The 20,633-nt window shown below is 66.0% G+C and overlaps 2 protein-coding genes across 2 annotated transcripts in view; both read left to right on the forward strand.

Moving 5' to 3' along the window:
- MED26 (mediator complex subunit 26) overlaps positions 1-7,474 on the forward strand; it is a 48,307-nt gene extending 40,833 nt beyond the window's left edge. The window contains exons 2-3 of the mRNA XM_062179457.1: positions 4,627-4,701; positions 4,911-7,474. Coding sequence (XP_062035441.1) covers positions 4,627-4,701; positions 4,911-6,557 — 1,722 coding nt within the window. The 3' untranslated portion in view covers positions 6,558-7,474. The remainder of the gene's footprint in view (positions 1-4,626; positions 4,702-4,910) is intronic.
- Positions 7,475-8,981: 1,507 nt separating this feature from the next.
- SLC35E1 (solute carrier family 35 member E1) lies at positions 8,982-17,881 on the forward strand. The gene is made up of 6 exons (XM_062178707.1): positions 8,982-9,396; positions 9,509-9,579; positions 10,915-11,052; positions 11,680-11,805; positions 15,334-15,579; positions 15,691-17,881. Exons 1-6 carry the CDS (start codon positions 8,982-8,984, stop codon positions 15,877-15,879), a joined length of 1,185 nt encoding a protein of 394 aa, XP_062034691.1. The 3' UTR covers positions 15,880-17,881.
- Positions 17,882-20,633: the final 2,752 nt, after the last annotated feature.

Here is a 20,633-nt window from a genome sequence, read left to right on the forward strand (position 1 = left end):
CGGAGGGGCCTCTCGGACTCCACGGCCGCGTGTCTCGGTTCCTCGTTTCTGCTCAGGGCTGGAAATCCCCCGCGGGCAGAGTTCCTCGGGTGCCGCAGGCGCAGCCCCGCTTGCCCAGGTGCGGCGAGCACTTTGCAGGTGTCCCCACAGCCCCACGGCAGTGCGACTTGGACGGCGGTCTGGGCTCCTGGGGGCGTGAGGGTGGCCACAAGGCAGAGCGGCCACGGCCTGTGACCCAGCTGTGGTCAGGGCATGGGGTGCTGAACTCTGCACCGTGTTCCTGCCCCCTTGCCCAAGCCCATCTGTGAGATGCTCGCAGGCCCGGGTACCCTGTGCCTGGCTCCTGGCTGCTCCCGCACGCGCACGGCGTTGTCCTCTCCACCTATGGAGACAGGCAAGGGCTTTTGATTCACCCTCGTGTGACAGACCTGGAACACCCCTCCTGCCTGCTGGCTGGTCTCGGCCGCCCGTGCACCTGCCCTCTCTGGCCATGGCCGACCTGGGCTCCCTCTAAGGGAGAAGCTTGAGAGTTAGGCCGCGGGCCGAGCGCCCAGCCCTGCCTTCTGGCTCAGGCACGCAGGCCGTTTCTGTGCTGGGACTGGTGGGGCAGACCAGCAGCCTGCGGGAGGCCCGGCAAGGAGCTCCTGGGGGCTCAGCAGATGGAGGGGCCGAGTCCTTTGGAGTGGCCCCCTCCCCGCACTGGTGGCAGATGTGGAGCCACACGCCCGCGGAGGGGCTGGCATCGGTTCTGTGCTCCCTCACCTGAGTGCCTGCCCGTCGTCTGAGCCGGAGACCTTCCGTCCAGGTGTTAACGGGTCAGGAGTGATTTGCCATGTATATACATTTGTTATCTTCAGCAAGTTTGAGACATCAAAGCAGAGAAGAGTCTGCTCCGCGCCCTGTTTGGTGGACAGCATGTGGAGCCAGTCCGCTCTGCTGCCGTCCCGTCCCCAGGAGAGGGGCAGTGCTCCCCGCGGGTGCTCCCCTGAGTGGGTCCGGCCCCGATTCCTTCGCGTGTTGGCTGTGAGACGCGCTGCCACACCTGTGCAGGAAGCCGCAGGTCTCCTGGGGCCTCTGCGCCTGTGCTTGGGTCTCGGTGGCGCGGTCACGGAAGAGCCTCCGGAGCGCTGCTGTTCCTGCAGCTGTGGGCCAGGGCTGTCCCCTCTCTGCCGCCCTGCACGCATGCCTCAGGTCCGGCTAGACCCTCAGCCCAGACAGCAGGTCACCTCTCCTTGCTAGTTCTGTCCGCCTTGACCCACCAGCCCGAGACCAGGCGTCCCCACTCGTGTCTGTGAGACCCCAGAGACACGGGCTGGCTGATGTGCCCTTTCCTGTCGGCCCCGAGTGCTCTCCAGGCCAGGATCCCGTGTGACAGTCCATAGCACCCCTGGGCCAGGCCTGCCCTGCCTGCTGCCCGACAGCCTTTGGGGTGGGCACCTCGGGGCCCCCTCCACTCCGGGCCAGTGTGGTGGTGGTGATGGGGCGGCCCCCTGGTGGAACGGGCCGGCACCGGCTTCTCTGCCTCAAGGGATGCAGTGACGTGCATCCGCTCGGGGAGCCCTGACAAACCTGAGGCCGCAGTCCCTGCCAACTCCTCCCTTCTCCGAAAGCCACTTGGCAGAGGGTGGGGAGGTGTTTGGCCTGGGAATGAATCCCCGGGAAGAAGCTGTGGGCCCCAGCGCCCTGTGTGCCGTGGGCGCTGTCGGCAGAGCCGCCCTAGGCCGTCCTCGGGGGCAGCGCCCGTGCTGGCATTCGGATCAGGCACATTTCTCCACGGGCCCCGGGAGTGACCGTGACCCGGGGCGCGGCAGCAGCGAAGGCTGGTGGGAGACAGAGTGTGTGGGAGCCAGCCTGCACCCCCTGCGTCTGTCCCCTCTCGGCCTTGCCTTGGGGGTCCGTCCTGGCTGCCAGAGCCCCTGTCAGCCACAGGCTCCCTTCACCGACAGTGGAAGGCCACCGGAGGGGTGTGGTGTGGTTGGCGAGGCAGGTTTCCCGTGGCCAGCTCGCCTCTTGCTCCTTGGGGCCCAGCACAGCTGGGTGCTAGGTGTCCCCTGGGACAGAGCGGCTGCGCGTGGGCTCTGTGGGGCTGTTGGGTGGGGCACCTTCCGTGTCCTGCCCACCTTCGTGGGGGGCCAGCACTGCATTGCTGGGGGTGGGGGCCTGACTGCTCTGGAATGTTCTGTGGTGTTCAGGGGCACGCACCCCTCTCTAGCTGACCTGGCTTTGTAGGTGGAACCCCAGGAGCCTGGCCTCCTCCCCAGCGGGCGCCTCTGCCCAGGGGTAGAGCAATCTGCAGAGGGACATGGAGGACATGGCCCGAGGCCCCAGACCTTCACCCCTCGTCCCTGCTGCCCACGCAGCTGCAGGAGGCTCTTAGGCCGGCCGCTGGCTCGGCGGTGAGCTCCAAGGGGCCGCTCGTGCCAGAGCCGGGGGTGGCCCAGGTGTTCCACCTCCTCCCTCCCGTCTGGCAGCAGGACGGCGTCTGCCCGAGGACAAGGACACTCTGTGCCGCCGGGCTCGCTGGGCCTGGGCAACGTCCCACTCTCCGGGGACTGCTGGTTCAGGAGGACGTAGGGGCCCATGGCGCTAAATATATCAGGCTGAGGTCAGTGGGGTGGAGACGAGGCCATGTGGCAAGCCCAGGAGCCCTTCGGGAACCGGCCACCCCCACCCCCGCCCCTGCCCCCTGCAGGTAAGCACAGGGTGGGCTGTTTCCTGCCCACTCTCCCCTCGGGCTGGACTCTGGCCGTGAACCACGCACTGCGAGGTTGGCCCATTGGCAGGCGGGCAGCAGAGTTGGGGGTATGGGGGCCGTAGTCACTGTTCTGTGGTCACTCTGGAACTTTAAGCTGGGGGAGGGAAGGCGATGGCTGTCGAAATGGGCCTGCAGGCGAGAGGAGCCGGGAATGCGCGGGCCGCCAGGGAAGTCCACCCCAGTCCCTCATCCTGGGCACGTGGCGTCCCGCCTGGCAGACCTGACCTAGGCTCAGAGAGCTCTGCCCGCTCTGGCTTCAGCAGGGTGACACTTGGTGACAGCCAGCAGGAAGAGGGTCCTGAGAACCCCCTGCCGGCAGGCACCCTGATCCGCGCCCAGTGAGGCCGCACGCTGCGGAGCCCGGTCCCACGGTGCGGGTGTGCACTGGTTAAACCGCTAACTGGTGAGCAGCAGGAAAGCAGTGCCAGTCCTGCCCGCCCCGCTCTTGCCCTTGGACAGTGCACGGGGCCTAGACCACCCCACGATTCCCAGTGGCCCAGCGTCGTGCCTCACACAGGCCTCCATCGAAGCCTTATTTGTGGTGGCAAGTGGGGACGCGCTGTCTCCCAACATGAAGTAGCATCCCTGCCGCTGGGGGGTGCCACTGAGCCCAGCCAGGGCTGTTTGACATGAACTTGTGGAGTCAAGCGAGAAAGCAGGGTACAGAGCCAAGGTGCTTTGGTAGCATTTTGTTTTATTTTTTTAAAGTTAATTTATTTGAAAGGCAGACACACACAGCCACCCACGAGTTCACTCCCTGAGTGGCTGCAGGCCCAGCACTCGGGCCGTCCTCCTCTGCTTTCCCAGGCCACAGCAGGGAGCTGGATCAGAAGTGGAGAGGCCAGGACGCGAACCAGTGCTCATATGGGCTACACGGCGCCCCCTGTAGGAGTGCTCGATGTGTTCTGGTCCAGACCCGGCAACTGTGCCTTACACGGTGTCTTCTAAGAAGTGAACACGTGAACTCCGGCTGGCGCCCACGTGATCCATGCTCTTCCCACGCCCACTGCCACGGGGGCTCCCAGAGGCCTGTGTGTCCTGACTGCTGAGAAACAGCCTCTGCCCCCGAGAAGCGTCGCGAGCTTGCCCATGCAGGCCTGGGGTCCACGCGGCTGGGGTGGGATTTGGCGCCCGGTGTTTGAGAGCCTGGGGTCTGCCTGTCGGCTGACCTGTGTGTCCCTCCCACCTTTGGCGGACGTGAGTGCTGTTGCACTAACCCCTGACCCTCCCTGCCTGGGGCCGTTTCCTGGGGCGGGCACTGTGCGCCAGACGGCCTGTGTGTGGCACCTGCACCGTGTGGTCGCGGCCGCTGGCTGCCTGTCACCATCGGTGATGCCTGGAGAGTGCTGGGGACGGGGCGTGGCCGCGGCAAGGTCATGGGGGGGCACTGCACCTGCCAGATAAAAGCCCAACGGTGCCGCAGCCGCGTGCCCCGGAGCCTCCTGGTACCCGCAGATAGCATTTCTGCCAGCTGGGCTGCGGGTCACGCCTCCCGGTTGGCTTCCAGAGCCGCCGGGGGCGCTGCCTGCCCGTCGCCTGGGCTCCTTGTTGGCCTCACTGCTGCCCAGGTGTCCGCTGTCCCAGACAGGTGTCACCCTCCACTTGGTGGCATTCTGCACGCACGCTTTGGTGTCTGGGGCCTTATGTAAATCAAGTTGCCCGGTGCATTCTGGGTCAGGCAGTCTCTGAAGCTTTGTGCATTTTATTGGGCAAGTCCTTCGGCTCCTGCCCCCATCACGTGACAGAACAGAGCTCACCTCCAGGACAGGAACTGGGCACGTCTGGGGAGGGGCGGCAGGCTCGCCGGCAGACTGGGGGCGAGGGCTGCCGCGGACAAGGGCAGGGCCTGAGCGCTGGTTCTTGTCCCACAGATCCGGAACATGGTGGCGGTGTTGGAAGTCATCTCCAGCCTGGAGAAATACCCCATTACCAAAGAGGCACTGGAGGTGAGTGGGCCCTGCAGCAACGCGGGGTGGGAGGGCCCCCGAGCCTGCTGGCCAGGGACCTCTCCTGTCACAAAGGACCGGGAATTCCCGTGGGTGTTCGTCTGCAGAGCCAGCAGATGGGGGCCAGTGGGGGAGGGGCCGGTCCTGGCCCCCAGGTGCGCCCCCGTCCCTGGTCCCTGTCACCATCACCATCACTGCTGTCTCTGCAGGAAACGCGGCTCGGGAAGCTCATCAACGACGTGCGCAAGAAGACCACCAACGAGGAGCTCGCCAAGCGCGCCAAGAAGCTGCTGCGGAGCTGGCAGAAGCTCATCGAGCCCGCGCACCAGAATGAGGCGGCGCTGCGCGGGCTGGCGGGGGCGGCGGGCTCAGCCAACGGGGGCGCGCACCACTGCCGGCCGGAGGCGGGGCCGCCCGGCACTCCCAAGAGCATCCAGGAGCTGAAGAGCCGCAATGACATCCAGCGGCTGCCCGGGCAGCGGCCGGACAGACTGGGCGGCCAGAAGCGCCGGGGGGACCAGCGTGACCTCGGCCACCCCGGGCCGCCTGCCAAGGTCTCCAAAGCCAGCCACGAGCCCCTGCTCCCCAATTCGTCGCCCCTCCCCACCAACGGGATCAGCGGGAGCCCAGAGAGCTTCCCTGGGCCCCCCGACGGCGGCGGTGGCGGTGGCGGCGGGGGGCACGGCCCTGAGAGCGGCCGCGTGGAGCCCCCCGAGAACGACACGCACAGCGGCAAGATCCCTGTCCACGCGGTGCGGCCGCACACCAGCTCCCCGGGCCTGGGCCAGCCCCCCGGGCCCTGCCTGCAGACTAAGGCAGCGGTGCTCCAGCAGCTGGACAGGGTGGACGAGACCCCCGGGCCCCCCCACCCCAGGGGGCCCGCGCGCTGCTCCTTCAGCCCCCGGAACTCACGGCATGAGGGCTCCTTTGCCCGGCAGCGGAGCCCGTATGCACCCAAGGGCTCCGTGTCCAGCCCCTCACCGCGGCTCCAGCCGCTCGACGCCACCCAGGTGCCATCACCTCTCCCACTGGCCCAGCCGTCCACGCCCCCTGTGCGGCGGCTGGAGCTGCTGCCCAGTGCTGAGAGCCCGGTGCGCTGGCTGGAGCAGCCCGAGGGCCGCCAGCGACTGGCGGCGCCGGGCTGCAAGGCAGGGCTGCCCCCGGCCGGCTTCTCCCCAGACTCCTCCAGGGTGGACAGCGATGCTGCCGCCGCCGGGGGCTCGGACAGCAAAAAGAAGAAGAGGTACCGGCCACGCGACTACACGGTGAACTTGGACGGGCAGGTGGCCGAGGCGGGTGTGAGGCCGGTGCGGTTAAAAGAGCGGAAGCTCACCTTTGACCCCATGACGAGACAGATCAAACCTCTGACCCAGAAAGAGCCAGTGCGGGCGGACAGCCCTGCGCGCACGGAGCAGCCGCCCAGGACAGAGCCGGACGCGCCCGAGGCCAAGGCCAGCCTCCAGAGCCCCTTTGAGCAGACGAACTGGAAGGAGCTGTCGGGCAACGAGATCATCCAGTCGTACCTGAGCCGGCAGAGCAGCCTGCTGCTGTCGTCCGGCACGCAGACGCCGGGCGCCCACCACTTCATGTCCAAGTACCTGAAGCAGGAGGAGAGCCGGCTCGGGGCCCGGCGGCCGCACGTGCTGCTGCCGCACAGCCCGCCCGCCGAGCTGCCGGGGCTGAGCCGGGAGCTCACGCAGGACGATCTCGACAGAATCCAGGCCCGCCAGTGGCCGGGGGTGAACGGGTGTCGGGACACACAGGGTAACTGGTATGACTGGACGCAGTGCATATCGCTCGACCCGCATGGCGACGACGGGCGCTTGAACGTTCTGCCTTATGTCTGCTTGGACTGACCGCCCGCCGGCCGCCAGGCGCACTCCCACCTTGCGGCGGTTGGGAGCGGGGGTGGGGGGCAGGAGCCACGCGGGCTCGCCGCCCCTTCCCCCCAGGACTCTCCTTTTGTGAAATGCTGCTACCAGTTTACTAACAAAATTGCGAAGGGAGGGCCGCGCGCACGGACGGCAAAGCGAGTTTGGAACTTGAGCGAACGCGTCAGTCCCCACCCGGGCGCCCGGGCCCCGCAGGGAGGCAGGCAGGCGGGCGCAGGGCCCCGCGCTGGGGGGAGCAGCAGGAGCACGCGTCTCAGCCTCTGCACTTGCTCTTCTGGGCCCTGGGGTCTGGGAGCCGGGGGGCCTTGGTTGGGCCCGTGTCTCGGGAGCTGACCTGGCCGCGGGCAGGCCACGTGGACGACCAGTCTAACCCACACTCCATGAGCATCCACCCATTTTGATCTGGTTTCGGTTCAGGATCCCCAGTTTTTCAAAGAAATGCTGCAAAAAATTTCAGTTCTCTCGCGTTTATTTACCATGTGACCACCAGCCAAAACCCGCCCTCCCCTGCCCCTCCCCCACACGCCTGGGGAAGTTCACCTTCCTAGAGTCCCCCCCAGAACAACACAGATGTCGCCGCGGGTGCTACTGGGTGCGAGCCGTGCCGTCGGGCGAGGAGCCGTCTGCGCTGACACTCATAACCATTCCTTTAGATTCGTTTGCCTTATGGTTATTCGTCATAAACGCGATTTGCAAAAACAAGGAGCCTTAGTGAATGTACAGAACCCAGACTTCTGCGTCCTCACGCAGAAGGGAGCAACTTTGCTATTTGGTCCAGTAAGTGGACACCTTGTGATAGAAATGTGGAAATAAAAAACCCATTTGCACAAACTCGTCTGAGAATCGTTTCCTGCTTGGGCCTTCGAACAGCCACACGGCGCCTGCCTGGATTCTGGACAAGCCGGGAGGGCCCGGGCCCTGCAGCCGGACGGCAGGCGGGGCCGCGGCCACCTGCCAGCTCGCGAGAGACCCCACAGGCGCCACGTCTGCAGCTCCGGGTTCCAGTGGCCTCGCTCCTCCCCCCGGCCCGCACCACCACCACCACCACCAAATATTTGTTGTTCTAAGAGGCCCAGCCCTTTGGCCTTAGTACCTTGATCGCTGACTTTGAAACAGCTGCCCCGCCTCCATTATAAAGGGGTAATAAGACCACCCCGATGGGCCATCCTGTCCCTGTCTCCCCCACGTCCCGCAGCCGCCCAGAGCCAGCAGAGATTTGCGACACACTGCCCTGCCCAAAACAAGGGTGCAGTGGGTTCGAGTGGCTTTGAGGGCAGGGTGAGGCTGAGCCCTGAGCCTGCCAGCCGCGGGCTCGCTCTAGCTCACTCCCTGGCGCCTGTCCCGGGAGGTGCGAGAACCAGATTAAATGATCCAAGTTCTCTCAAAAATCAACAAGCCTGTTGGTGGGTGGGCTGCGACTCCCGGCCGCGCAGCGCAGTAGGATCACTGCGCTCACTCCGTGCACAGTGGGCTCACCCTGGCCAGCTCCGGTGGCCGGCAGCTGCTACCTGCGACACAGGGTCGGAGCGCAGGGTCCGTCTCCTTCCCGCAGACCAGGGCTCTGGGACAGGCCGCTGCTTTCCCGTGTCCCCCACCCGCCCCCGACACACACCTGCCGGGAGCCGCAGGACGCCTGCCTTTGAAATGCAAGCACAAGGTAAGACAGGACCCCCTCCTACGAGCGTGCCCAGTACGGTCACGCAAGTGAGAAGCGCGTGATTTTCGGAAGAAACGCCGGCACCGCCCCCTCTCGCACAGCGCTGGACCCCCGGGCCAGGTCGTTCCCGGTCTGCACTGCCGCCTGACGCCGGCACCTACCGCACAGCGCTCCTGGCATTCGGCGGGACGCGCTGCGGGGCGATAATCTAGTCCAAAGGTCTTTTTCCATAGTCCAGCTTGCTTTCCTCGAAGGGTCTTCTCCCTTTGCCCCCGGGGTCCGCCGCGGCCAGCCCATCAGGAACCTGGCTGGGGACAACCATGACGCTCCGAGTGACGGCCGGCGAGCTCCATCATCCTCACTCACAGGTGACAGCGACGCGGCTGGGTCCTCGCGTTCCCGCTCGACCACCTCGCTCGGGCTCCAGCCCCCGTGCTCCACAAGCAAACCCAGACCAGAACAGGTCCAACTTCTAAGCAGGCCGGCACCCCCACTTCCTTCCGCTTCCGGGACTCGCCCCGCCCCTTCCGGCAGCGCATCCCAATACCAAGGCGGGGCCTGCACTCGAGACGTGGTGGCTGGCGCGTCCGTCGGCGCGCCCCAGTGACGCAGAGAGGCGGCGGCCAATGGGGAGCGGCGCTGGCCGGCGCGCCCGCCCCCCCTCGCCCGGCCCCGCCTCCGCCCGGCGTCGGGCCGTCGGACGGGCGGGAAGGGGCGGCCGCTCGGGCAGGATGGCGGCGGCGTCGGGCGCGGGCTCCGGCGCGGGCTCGGGGGGCCCGGGCGCGGCGGGCGGCGGCGGCGGCGGCGGCGGGGCGCGCGAGGGCGCGCGCGTGGCGGCGCTGTGCTTGCTGTGGTACGCGCTGAGCGCGGGCGGCAACGTGGTCAACAAGGTGATCCTGAGCGCTTTCCCGTTCCCGGTGACCGTGTCGCTGTGCCACATCCTGGCGCTGTGCGCGGGGCTGCCGCCGCTGCTGCGCGCCTGGCGCGTGCCCCCCGCGCCGCCCGTCTCGGGCCCCGGGCCCGGGCCGCAGCTGCCGCCGCGCTTCTACCCGCGCTACGTGCTGCCGCTGGCCTTCGGCAAGTACTTCGCGTCGGTGTCGGCGCACGTCAGCATCTGGAAGGTGCCCGTGTCCTACGCGCACACAGGTGACCGGGGCAGGGGGCGGAGCGGGGCGACCCCCGCGGTCGGGGCGTGCAGGGAGCCGCCCCCGCGGCGCTGGGGGCTCGCGCTGAGGGCCCCTGCCCTCTGTCTCCGCAGTCAAGGCCACCATGCCCATCTGGGTGGTCCTGCTGTCGCGGGTCATCATGAAGGAGAAGCAGAGCACCAAGGTAAGGGGCGGGCAGGTGGGGGCCGCCCGGGAGGGGCCCAGGTGGTGACGTGGTCGGGGCCACGCCGGCTTCCTGTCAGACAAGGAAGTGGGTGCGCCGGGGCCTCCCGCGGCCCTCCTATGGCTCCTCTGCCGGCGGCGGGGGGCGTGGGGAGGGGCGTGTGGCCCTGGGTGGTCCGTCTGCGGCCAGGCAGTGTCTTCCTGTTCTGATTCGCTGCCAACGTAGCTGGCGGCCTGGTCCCCTCCTGATGGGACGCCCCAAGCAGGTGCCTCCCGCCCCCCCCCCCGCGGGACCCGAGGACGGCGGGGTGGTCAGCGAGCTGCCAGGCTGACCGGGTTTGATGCCTACGGGGTCTTCGGGCTCCGTGGGTGGCCGGGGTCGGGCTGGGGAGCCGAGGTGCACCTGAGCAGGTGGCCTCTGGCACAGCCCGAGTCTGTGCCCATGGCTGCAGCCGGCGCCAGCCCTGCCCGCCCGCTGCCCGCTGCCCTCAAGTGCATGTGGGAGTCCTGGCCCTGCGCCTCTTTTGCAAGTGCTTGGCTTCCCGCGTCCTGGGTTTCTTAACTAAATCATCCCGCCGGGCTGCAGCGTGCAGCACATGTGACTGGGGAGGGGGAGGGGAGCGTGCCGCGGCGGCATCACCCAACACCGCGGGTTTCCCGCCACGTGGGGCACCGTGCCCCAGCTTGGGCACGGAGCGGGAACCTCACACGGAGCCGGCCAGCTACTGATCGTGTCGTCATAACTCGGTTGGGCCCTACCCTGCGAGGTACACAGGGGTGTGGCCTCCATCCTGAGCCGGCGTTTAGCGCCCCAGGCCCTGGCCTTGGTGGCAACCCCTGGGGGGCCCCAGGACAGAGGCAGAGGTCCTTGTGCGTCCTGCAAGTGCCCCGCGCCTTCTGCAAGGCCCCCTGTCAGTCATGCAGCCCGCACTGTTGAACACCTACTGTATACCCTGCCACCAGCTATTGAGTGCCTGCTGTGTAAAGTCGTGCACGGGGTCATGGGTATGGAGTGACCTAGCAGGCAGTGGGTGGGCGGGCGGCGCTCTGGGGGGACGCCTGGGCCGGGCAGGGTGGGGGTGCTGGGTCCCAGGAGGTGCCTATGAATGCTGAGCGGCTGAGGTGTCCCGGCCAGGGGTAGCAGCTGTACCTGGGGAGAGCCCCAAACGCCGGGGACAGAGACATCTGTTAGGTTAGGGCCCAGCGGGAGGCAGAGGCTCTCGATGGGGGTGTGCTGCGTGCAGGGACACAGCCCCCTCCCCAGGTTCCCCGGAGAGCAGCAGCTCGTGCCCAGCCGCGTCCTCCGGGCTCAGCAGCCCCCGCCCGCCCCCTGCAGGTGTACCTGTCACTCATCCCCATCATCAGCGGCGTCCTGCTGGCCACTGTCACCGAGCTGTCCTTTGACGTGTGGGGGCTCGTCAGCGCCCTCGCCGCCACGCTCTGCTTCTCGCTTCAGAACATCTTCTCCAAAAAGGTATCCGGGATTCCCGGGGGGCTGCCCGGCAGAGGGGGTGCCGGAGACCCGGGCGAGCAGAGAGGGCGTTTTGTCTGTCTGCTCTTGAGAGGATTTGTCCTCCCGCGCCGGAGCGAGCATAGGCTCGACGTGGGAAGTAGGGGAGAGTCTCACACGCGGACCCAGACGCTGTGTTGCGCACCTGCTTGGTGTCGGGCTCTGTGGCGACGCTGCCCGTGAGACCTGTGGCTGTCCAGGCAGTGCCCACCCAGGAGACCCGGCGCAGGGCTGGGCGTCGGATGAAGCCACACAGGGCTCAGGACACTGATGTCCCATATCGGAGCACCGGCTCCCGCCCCCTGCTCTCACGCACCCTGGGAGGCAGCAGCAAAGGCCCAAGTACTTGGGTCCCTGCCACCCACCTGGGAGACCCGGATGGAGCTCCTGGCCCTGGCCAGGCTGAAGCCAGGAGCCTGGAACTCAGTTTGGGTCTCCTGTGGGGAGGAGGTGGAGCCCCGGCCACTTAGCACCTCTTCCCAGCCCCGCCTTCACGCACGGGCGCGGACTCACCGCTCACGCTGGGATGTCAGAGTGCCGGGGTGTCAGAGTGCCGTGGCCATGGCTCTAGGTGGCCTTGTCCCTCCCCAGGTGCTGAGGGATTCGCGGATCCACCACCTGCGGCTGCTGAACATCCTGGGCTGCCACGCCGTCTTCTTCATGATCCCCACCTGGGTGCTGGTGGACCTCTCGGCTTTCCTGGTCAGCAGCGACCTGGTGAGTGGCCGGCGCGCCGAGGCGGGGCCCTGAAGGGGAGGGGGTGTGCCTGGCCCGGAGGTCCTCTGTCCTCGCTGTCACCTGCGGTAGAGGAAGCGGGTCCTGTGCACTTCCTGATAGCAGTCACGTGGGTGCCGGGGCTCCAGGGAGAGAGAGCGGCGCTCGGCGGGGTGGCAGTGGGGCTGCCTGCCGCCCCAGTGGTCCTCGTCAGCCCTCACCCCAACCTCTTGAGATCCCGCTGGCCCTGCGCCGCTCGTGTCCTGACAACGTCCCTGTCCACGCCCGGGAGGATGGGACTGGGAGGTTGGCTCTGGCGTACAGGCTGGGAAGGCCTTCCCCCGCGGGAAGGAGGAGGGTCTCCCTCTTTCCACGGCCCTCCTGAGTTACCCTCGCACCTGGGCCTCTCGTCCTGTGTCTCCCACATGGATGCACGCAGACCCCAGGGTCGTCAGCTGGCCCCATGCTGGGCTGTGTAACAGGAGGGGGTCCAGTGAGGAGAAGGCCACTCGGTGTCCCCTGCTCACCTCTGGCCTGTGAGGCAGAGGCCAGAGCAGGTGCGTGCCAGAGACCCCGGCCGAGCCAGGCGGGGAGGGCCAGGCTGGACAAGTGGTTGGGTTTTCCGGGGTGGAGAGAGCACCTGGGACAGCTGCTGCAGAACTGAAAACTGGCAGCAGCCAGTGGTGAGGAAACTTTTGTGGGTTTTTTTTGTTTGTTTGTTTGTTTGTTTGTTTTTTTAGATTTATTATTTATTTGAAAGAGAGGGAGAGGGATTTTATTTGCTGGTTCACTCTCCAAATGGCCTCAACAGCCAGGGCTGGGCCAGACCAAAGCCAGGAGCCAGGAGCTCCATCCGGATCTCCCATGCGGGTGCAGGGGCCCAGGCCCTTGGGCCATCCTCCACTGCTTTCCCAGGCCACAGCAGAGAGCTGGATCGGAAGTGGAGCAGCCAGGACTTGAACCAGCGCCTATGTAAGATGCCTGTGTTGCAGCTTTGAAGACAGAACTTGCTTTGCAACCACAACGCGCAGAACCAGGCCGGGCAGGCTCGTATGCTGTGCCCGGGAATGCCAACACTCTTCCTAGGATCAGTAGGGCCCAGCACGTCAGAATATGCTGTGCGCAGGACGTGGTCTGGAATGACCCAGCACGTGAAGCAGCAGGAAGATCCCCCGTCACCTGGAGAAACAGCAGCTGCCAGCCCTGGAATCAGGAGACAAAGACTTGGAAGCAGTAATTGCAACCGTGTTTCAAGAAATAAAGGCAAATACTCTTGAAACAAATGCGAAGACATAGGTCAAAGAACCAAGTGGGAGTTTTTAGACAATCGTATGTTAGAGCGAAAGAGCTCACATTCGCCAGCAACAGCCATGGGCAGAGCCAGGAGCCAGGAGCTCAACCGAGGCCTCCCACATGGGTGCAGGCACCCGACTGCCTGAGCCGGCACCGCTGCCTCGCCGGGAGCCGGAGCCGGAGCCGGGAGCAGAGCCCAGAGTGAGACCCAGGTCGTCCCGTGCAGGACGTGAGCGTTGTAACTGTGAAGCTAAATGCCCCCCGCCCCCATGGAAATTCTAGAATGGGAAAGACAGTGTCTTCAAAACCCATCGTACGCACCCAGTAGCAGAACAGGGGACAGACGAGAGTCCGCACTTTGAAAACAGACGTAGAGAAACCATGCAGCCTGCACCGCAGACCAATCCCAGGACAATGACCGAGCCCTGGGACGGCATCTGGAGTGATGAGAGAACGTGGCGCCTAGGGCTCCCCCTGAGGACCGCCCCTGTCTGGCAGAGGACGCTCCCCACAGGGTCGAGAGGCCAGGCAGGCTCCATGCAAGGAAAAACCAAAGACGTCCACACACAGATGCGTCACGACCAGTGGCACAGGAACATTCCAGAACACTGGCACATTCGTCAGAGGGGAGCCCAGCAACATTGTCAGAGCCCTGAGACTAGACCGCCATGCCAGGAGCCGGCGTGAGCACGGGCGGATGCCCCAGAAGCAGATGGCCGTGGACCGCCTGCCCACACAAAGGCGCGGGCAGCCGCAGCCGGCCGGGCCTCCTAGCATCTCCGGGACACCCAACCGCGGTGGCTCTACAGACCTGCGCTTCTTGTTTGGTTTAATGAGGATCTGTTTATTTATTTGAAAAAGTTACAGAGAGAGAAGGAGAGACAAGAGAGAGAGATCTTCCATTTGCCCAGGGTCTTGGGCCCATGCGCCCTGGCAGGGAGCGGGATTGGAGGTGCCGGGGCCACAGGCAGTGGCCCCCCCTTTTTTTTTTTTTAAGTACACTTGGACCGTTCACGGAGACATCCCATATTCTACAACTTAAAGTAAACCTCAACAAATTCTAGCGGTGGGCGGCTGGCGTCGGGCACAGCTGTGGGGATGCACACAGGGCCCTGGCTCCCGCATCGGGGTCCCCGGTTCAAGTCCCCGCTCCTCGGCTTCCAATCCAGCTCCCCGCACATGCGCACCCTGGGAGCCGCGGTGAGGGCCCCGGCGCTTGGGCCCCTGCACCCACAGGGGAGACCCGGGTGGAGCTCCAGGCTCCTGGCTTTGGCCTGGCCCAGCCCTGGCTATTTTGGCCATTTGGGGAGTGACCCAGCAAATGAGAGACCTGTGTGTGTCCGTGTCCGTGTCCATCCGTCCATCTCTCTTTAACACTGCCTTTCAAATAAATAAAATAAATCTTAGGGAGGGGGAAAAAAAAAGCCATTTGAAAGAAAAAGCCCAGATGTGCTGCCTGTCCCTGCGGGGGCATCTGTGTAAGCCAGGGGCACAGGGCTGCGGAGTCCTGGTTGGCCGACTCAGGGAGAGACCAGCCCCCCACCCCGCCCCCGAAGGAAGATGCAGGCTTGGGTTTGGGGGTTCAGGTCTTGGCTCACCCCTTCCTGGCTAGGCCACTCACCCCCCGTGGTCCTGGGTTCAGTCCCTGTGGCCTGGGGCGTGGCCCACAGAGAGCGGCCCTCCCCCCACACACACACACCTGGGCCTGCTGCCCCCAGGCCTTGGGGCCCCAGGCTGTCCAGCCCTCCCAGGGCAGTCCCACACAGCCTGGGGCGGGGTCCAGAGCCCGGGCGTCTCCCCGTGGCCGCTCCTGCCACATGTGGCCCCGGGACTGAGCCCTGCTGCTTTCCCAGGCCCATTAGCAGGGGCCGGACTGGACGTGGAGCCTCCGGGCCCGAACCGGCTACGCCCAGCCCAGCCCAGCCCCTGGAAAGCGCTTGCAAAGCGGGGTCCGGCTGGAGCCTCACGGTGCACGGGGGTCGGCCCTTCCCATCCCCCACCCGCAGGAACTGAGGCCCCGGGTTCTTGCCGCAGCCGGAGCCGCCTTCACCGCGACCTCCTGGCCTGGGGGGGCTGGGGGGACAGACCTCCACTGCGAGCCTGCTGCCTGCGCACGCGCACCCCAGGAGGCGGGCGCTGCTCCCCGGGGCCAGGCTGTGGCAGGTGCAGCGCCTCGCACTCCGGCTGTGGGGCCCCCGCGAGCCCCCGCTGACCGCGCCCCCGGCCCCGCCCCCGCAGACCTACGTGTCGCAGTGGCCCTGGACGCTGCTGCTGCTGGCCGTGAGCGGCTTCTGCAACTTCGCCCAGAACGTGATCGCCTTCAGCATCCTCAACCTGGTCAGCCCCCTGAGCTACTCGGTGGCCAACGCCACCAAGAGGATCATGGTCATCAGCGTGTCCCTGCTCATGCTGCGCAACCCGGTCACCAGCACCAACGTCCTGGGCATGATGACGGCCATCCTGGGCGTCTTCCTGTACAACAAGGTGAGGCCCGCCCGGGGCGGGGGGGGGGTCCCCCGGGCGGGACGCCGCCTCCAGGAGGTTGGCCGGGCTGCGCCGTCTCCCCGCGGCCTGAGCCGGGCTCTCCCCGCGCAGACCAAGTACGACGCGAACCAGCAGGCCCGGAAGCACCTGCTGCCGGTCAGCGCGGCGGACCTGGGCGGCAAGGAGCGGCACCGCAGCCCGGCCGAGAAGCTGCACAACGGCCTGGTCTTCCCGCAGCACCTGCAGTACGGCCGGCAGGGCCACGCCAGCGCCTACGCCCTGAACCGCTACGACGTGTAGGGCGCGGGCGGCCCTGGCCGCGCTGGACCGGATCCGGACTGACCGCGGCAGGAATTCTCCCCAAGGCGGCGCCGCCCTTTCCCGTCGTGCTTTGCGGATGCGCCCCGGCCTGCAGGCTCCGGAGCCGCCGGCAGGTGGCGCGCTGGCGAGGCGGGGCGGCGCGGAGCCACAGGTGAGCCGCTGACGCGTGCGTCGGCCGAGGAGGTGCGGCAGGTGCCGCCCTGAGCTCCGCAGTGCGTGCCAGCGTGGCCGGTGCGGAGGGAAGGGACCCTCACCTGCTCCCTCGCCTCGGCCCTGTTTCCCCCACCCCGGGGTGGGCAGGGGGCTCCCGGCAGCCTCCACGCTCGGCCTGTGGTCAGCGCCCCCTCGCCGCCTCTGGGTGTCTGTCGCTTCCGGGATGAGCCGGGGGGACCCTGGCCTTGCGTTTCCAGGACAGTTCTGTGGCCCTGCGGTTCCTGCCGGGGTCCGCGCGAGGCCCGGATGATGGCTCAGAAACGGTTCTGCGTTTGCCGCGGTTTTGGGAGAGAAGCGGTCGAGTGTGGAGAAGCCGTTCTCTGGGTGACCGCGCTCTCTGCCGAGGGAGCCCGTCCAGGGCGCAGATCCTTGGACTGCGAAGCAGCTTGGGCCGGTGCAGAATCACATCAGGAACGTCAGCGCGAGGGGGCTTCAACAAGTCGGCGGGAAATGCGCGTTCTCTCTCTTTTTTAAATCCCATTTCTCCGCCAACTTGTTGAAGCCGCCTGGTGGGACCCCCGGCGCGCGGAGGCCCAGCTGTTCCGGTGCCCTCCCCACAGGGGACCCTCGCTGGACACCCGGGACAGGTGCTCCCCGGGTCAGAGAGGACGTGACCTTATCGTCTGCCTCACCCCTGGTTTCCGGTTTTAATCTTGTAGCCGGTGGCCTCTTGATCGTTGGGACTTTGTAAGAGGTGTCGCGGGGCTCTCCTGCTGGTGCCCGGGCAGGGCCCCCGCCGGGAGGCAGCCACGGTCGAGGGTGGCGTTGGCGGGGAGAGCCTGCCCGGGGCTGCCCTCCCTGCTGGAGAAGCCCACACGGCGCCCGAGGCAGGACGCTCATCCTCTGGCCGTGGCGTGGGCGGCCGAGCCCTGAACTTGCCCTTGACCCCAAGATGAGCTGCGCACCTGTTGGGGCTCCGTGAGGCTCCCGACCTTGGCGAAGCAGGAGACACCCTGTGTCCGGTGAAGGCATGGGCTGTTGGATTCTGTAACATTTGCAGCAGGTGCACACACGGGAGCAGGCGCGGCCATCACAGGGGACCGAATCCGTGAGGCGGCCCCCAGGGCGCGCCCTCCTCGGCGCTGGGGGTCTGTGCCCACCCCCGGGGCGGTCTCTCAGATGCAGCTCCTCCGTTTGGGGAAACTGAGGCCCGCCGGCACTTCCGGAGAGCGCCTGCTCACTGCCGCGAGGCCGGGCGTTTTTAAGCACCTTATTTGAAGTCTTACTCGTCGCGTGGGCAAAATCCAGCCTGGGCAGGCAGGCCGGCCAGGGGTGGCCGGGTGAGCGGGACCTGGCTGGCTGCCACCCTGCCGCCGGCCCTGCGTCTCCGCCAGGACACCGCAGGGCTGACAGCCGTGAGCACAGAGAACATTAAATTATTAAAGGACCTGGAACTTGGTACGATTCTTTCTCGGTTTTTGTTTTGCTCTTTTAACTGTCTCCTGTTTTCGACACTTAAGTGCTGTCGGCTGTTCTGTGGGAATAATGCCATGTATCCACGTTTACCAAAAATCAGTGATGGTCCACAGGGGGCCGGGACGGGCCCTGCCCCATCGGTGAGGAGCTCTTTTTCAGGGACTGTCTTCAGCGGGCCCAGCAACACCAGCATCCCACAGGGGTGCAGGTTCAAGTCCCGGCTGCTCCACTTCCCATCCAGCTCTCTGCTGTGGCCTGGGAAAGCAGGGGGAGATGGCCCAAGTCCTTGGGACCCTGCACCTGGAGGGAGACCCGGATGGAGCTCCTGGCTCCTGGCTTCGTATCGGCACAGCTCTGGCCATTGTGGCCGGAGTGAACCAGCGGATGGAAGACCTCCCTCTCTGTCACTCTTTCAAATAAATAAATTGTTTAAAATATAAATATATAAATATATATATATATATATATATATATATGAGGTAGAAGAAGCAGGATGGGCGTGGTGCTCGAGTTCAGATGTGTTACGACCTATTTTTGTTCTTCGGAACCAAAGTTGAGGTCCTGTGGCTCTGGACTGCATGGGACAGAACCCCGCTCAGCAGTGCACAGGGAGCTAAGCGGCCGCCCTGGGGCACAGGTTCGCGGCCCGGCTGCTCCCCTTCCCACCCAGCTTCCTGCTACTGTGCCCCATCACTCTGCCTGCAAATAAAGTCCTGTGAAAAATAAAGCGGGGGCGGGCACTGTGAGGACAGCTTGTCCGGGGCACCTGCAGTAGGCCCGCATAGACGGCTTGTCCCGGGCACCTGCTGTGCGCCCCTAGTGGCACTGGGCCGTTCCCACACAACCTCGCCGGTACCTTTGTGTTGCTTCAGTCACCCTAGTTGACAGCTGAACCTGGGGTGGGGCCGCTGACTCCACAGCTGGGTCCCCGCCCACTGCTCTAACCACCTAGGAGTTTGGGGCAACACAGCCACGCCCACGGCCTCCTCCGTGGTGGGCGGGGCAGGTGACCTGAGCCTGGCCTCAACGACTGGTGGCTGTGCCTCCTCCCCTCGCCCGGGTCGGTGTGACCCGGGAGCGTGCGGGTTCTGCTGGGGACGGGCTGAGCAGGGGTGCGGGGGCTCCGGGGATGGCCTCATTGACTTGAACTTGGTCACACGAGATGCGAGCCCTGCTTTATTTTACTTTTTTTTTTTTTTTTTTTAAAAAGACTTATTTATCTGAAAGAGAGCTTCCATCCACTGGTTCACTCCCCAAATACCAGCCAGGGCTGGGCCAGGCCAGAGCCAGGAGCCTGGGCCAAATCCGGGTCTCCCATGTGGGGTGCGGGGGCCCCAAGTATGTGAGCCATCACCTGCAGGGAGCTGGGTCAGAAACCGGGGGGACTGCGAGCGGCCCTTGGATACGGGATGCGGGCAGCGCAGGCCGCGGCTGAGACCTCTGTGCCGCCACACTGGCCCCCATGTGTCCTTTTTTTTTTTTTTTTTTTTTTTGGACAGGCAGAGTGGATAGTGAGAGAGAGAGAGAGAAAGGTCTTCCTTTTTGCCGTTGGTTCACCCTCCAATGGCTGCTGCGGCCGGCGCATCGTGCTGATCTGAAGCCAGGAGCCAGGTGCTTCTCCTGGTCTCCCATGGAGTGCAGGGCCCAAGGACTTGGGCCATCCTCCACTGCCTTCCCGGGCCATAGCAGAGAGCTGGCCTGGAAGAGGGGCAACCGGGACTAGAACCCGGGGTGCCGGCGCCACAAGGCGGAGGATTAGGCTGTTAAGCCACGGCGCCGCCCCGTGTGCCCATTTCTAAGCTAGCTTAGGGTCCTATTTGCCACAACGTATTGAGGTGAGACTCTGGGGTGGCTTGGGTTGGTTCCATTTTTAGGCAACTATTAAAGGGTCTGAGCTACAACGCCCGCGTCCCATGTGGTTGCCAGTTGGAGCCCCAGCTGCTCCAGTTCCGATCCAGCTCTCTGTGCTGGGAAAGCAGCGGAGGATGGCCCAAGTCCTGCACCTGCGTGGGAGACCCGGATGGAGCTCCTGGCCCCTGGCTGTGGCCTGGCTTAGCCTTGGCCTTTGCAGCCGACCGGGGAGTGAACCAGCGGATGGAAGACCTCGCTCGCTCTCCTTCTCTGTGTAACTCTTTCAAATACATAAATCTTTAAAAAAGAGAGCTCGCTCGCCACGTCCACCATCAGTGCTTTCCTAGGATTGTTCAAAACGCCATTTAACTGAGACCAAAAATAGAAGCAAGGCAGGGCCTGCGCGCTGCGCCTGCTGTGGTCAGGGGCGGCGGCCGTGGCCGGGGATGCGCTCCAAGGCTGCGGCCCGGGGTGGGGCTGTGCGGGGAGGGCGGCGTGCGATCCGGGGGTCTCAGGCGGGCACCGGGCCGGGCGGGGGCTCCTGGGCTGGCAGCAGTGGCCTCGCGTGGCCAGGAAGAGGGGTCTGAGCCTGTGCGCGCCCCGTCCCCCCCCGGGGTGCCCTCCCACAGGCCAGCTCCGTGGGGGAAGGCACCGCGGGTGGCGCTGCCTGCAGCCTCTGCCGGAGCGCGGGCTCGAGTCCCGGCTGCTCCGCTTCCGAGCCAGCGCCCTGCCGGTGCGCCCGGGGAAGCCGGCAGAGGATGGGCCAGGTGCCTGGGGGGTTCCCGCCACCCACGTGGGGGACCCCAGGGAGCTTCTGGCTCCCGGGTTCAGCCCGGCCCAGCCCTCACTGCTGCAGCCCCCTGGGGAGTGAACCAGAAGACGGAAAAAAAAACAATCCAGAATCCACGTGCGTCCGTGTGCACCGAGAACCCGAGGGAACCTCGCAGCAGTTCCCGGAAAACGCGACCCAGAGCTCGGTTCGCTCTGCGGAGCCCCGAGCCCAGGCCAAGGCGGCGGTGCTCCGCGGTGACCGTCAGCCTCGAGGGGCGCGCGGCCCGGCCCGGGCTCCAGCGGGCGCCGCCTCCGCCCGCCCCTACAGACGCTCCGGGCCGCCGGGGCAGTGAGGGACAGCGCCCGGGCTCCCCTCGCCTCAGAGTCTCCTCCCCGAGCCCCCGGGAGACAAGGGGCCGTGACCCGGGCCCGCACGCCGGCGTCGCCCGCCCGCGGGCACGCCCCGGCGCCGGGTAACGGCC

Source organism: Lepus europaeus, chromosome 20 (genome assembly GCF_033115175.1).
Source record: "Lepus europaeus isolate LE1 chromosome 20, mLepTim1.pri, whole genome shotgun sequence".
Taxonomy (NCBI): Eukaryota; Metazoa; Chordata; class Mammalia; order Lagomorpha; family Leporidae; genus Lepus; species Lepus europaeus.

Bases quoted from the DNA above. Each gene is read 5' to 3' on its own strand.
- SLC35E1 (XM_062178707.1), top strand. From the start codon at position 8,982: ATGGCGGCGGCGTCGGGCGCGGGCTCCGGCGCGGGCTCGGGGGGCCCG. The intron at 9,397-9,508 runs GTGACCGGGGCA...CTGTCTCCGCAG, and splicing joins CGTGTCCTACGCGCACACAG to TCAAGGCCACCATGCCCATC. The intron at 9,580-10,914 runs GTAAGGGGCGGG...CGCCCCCTGCAG, and splicing joins AGGAGAAGCAGAGCACCAAG to GTGTACCTGTCACTCATCCC.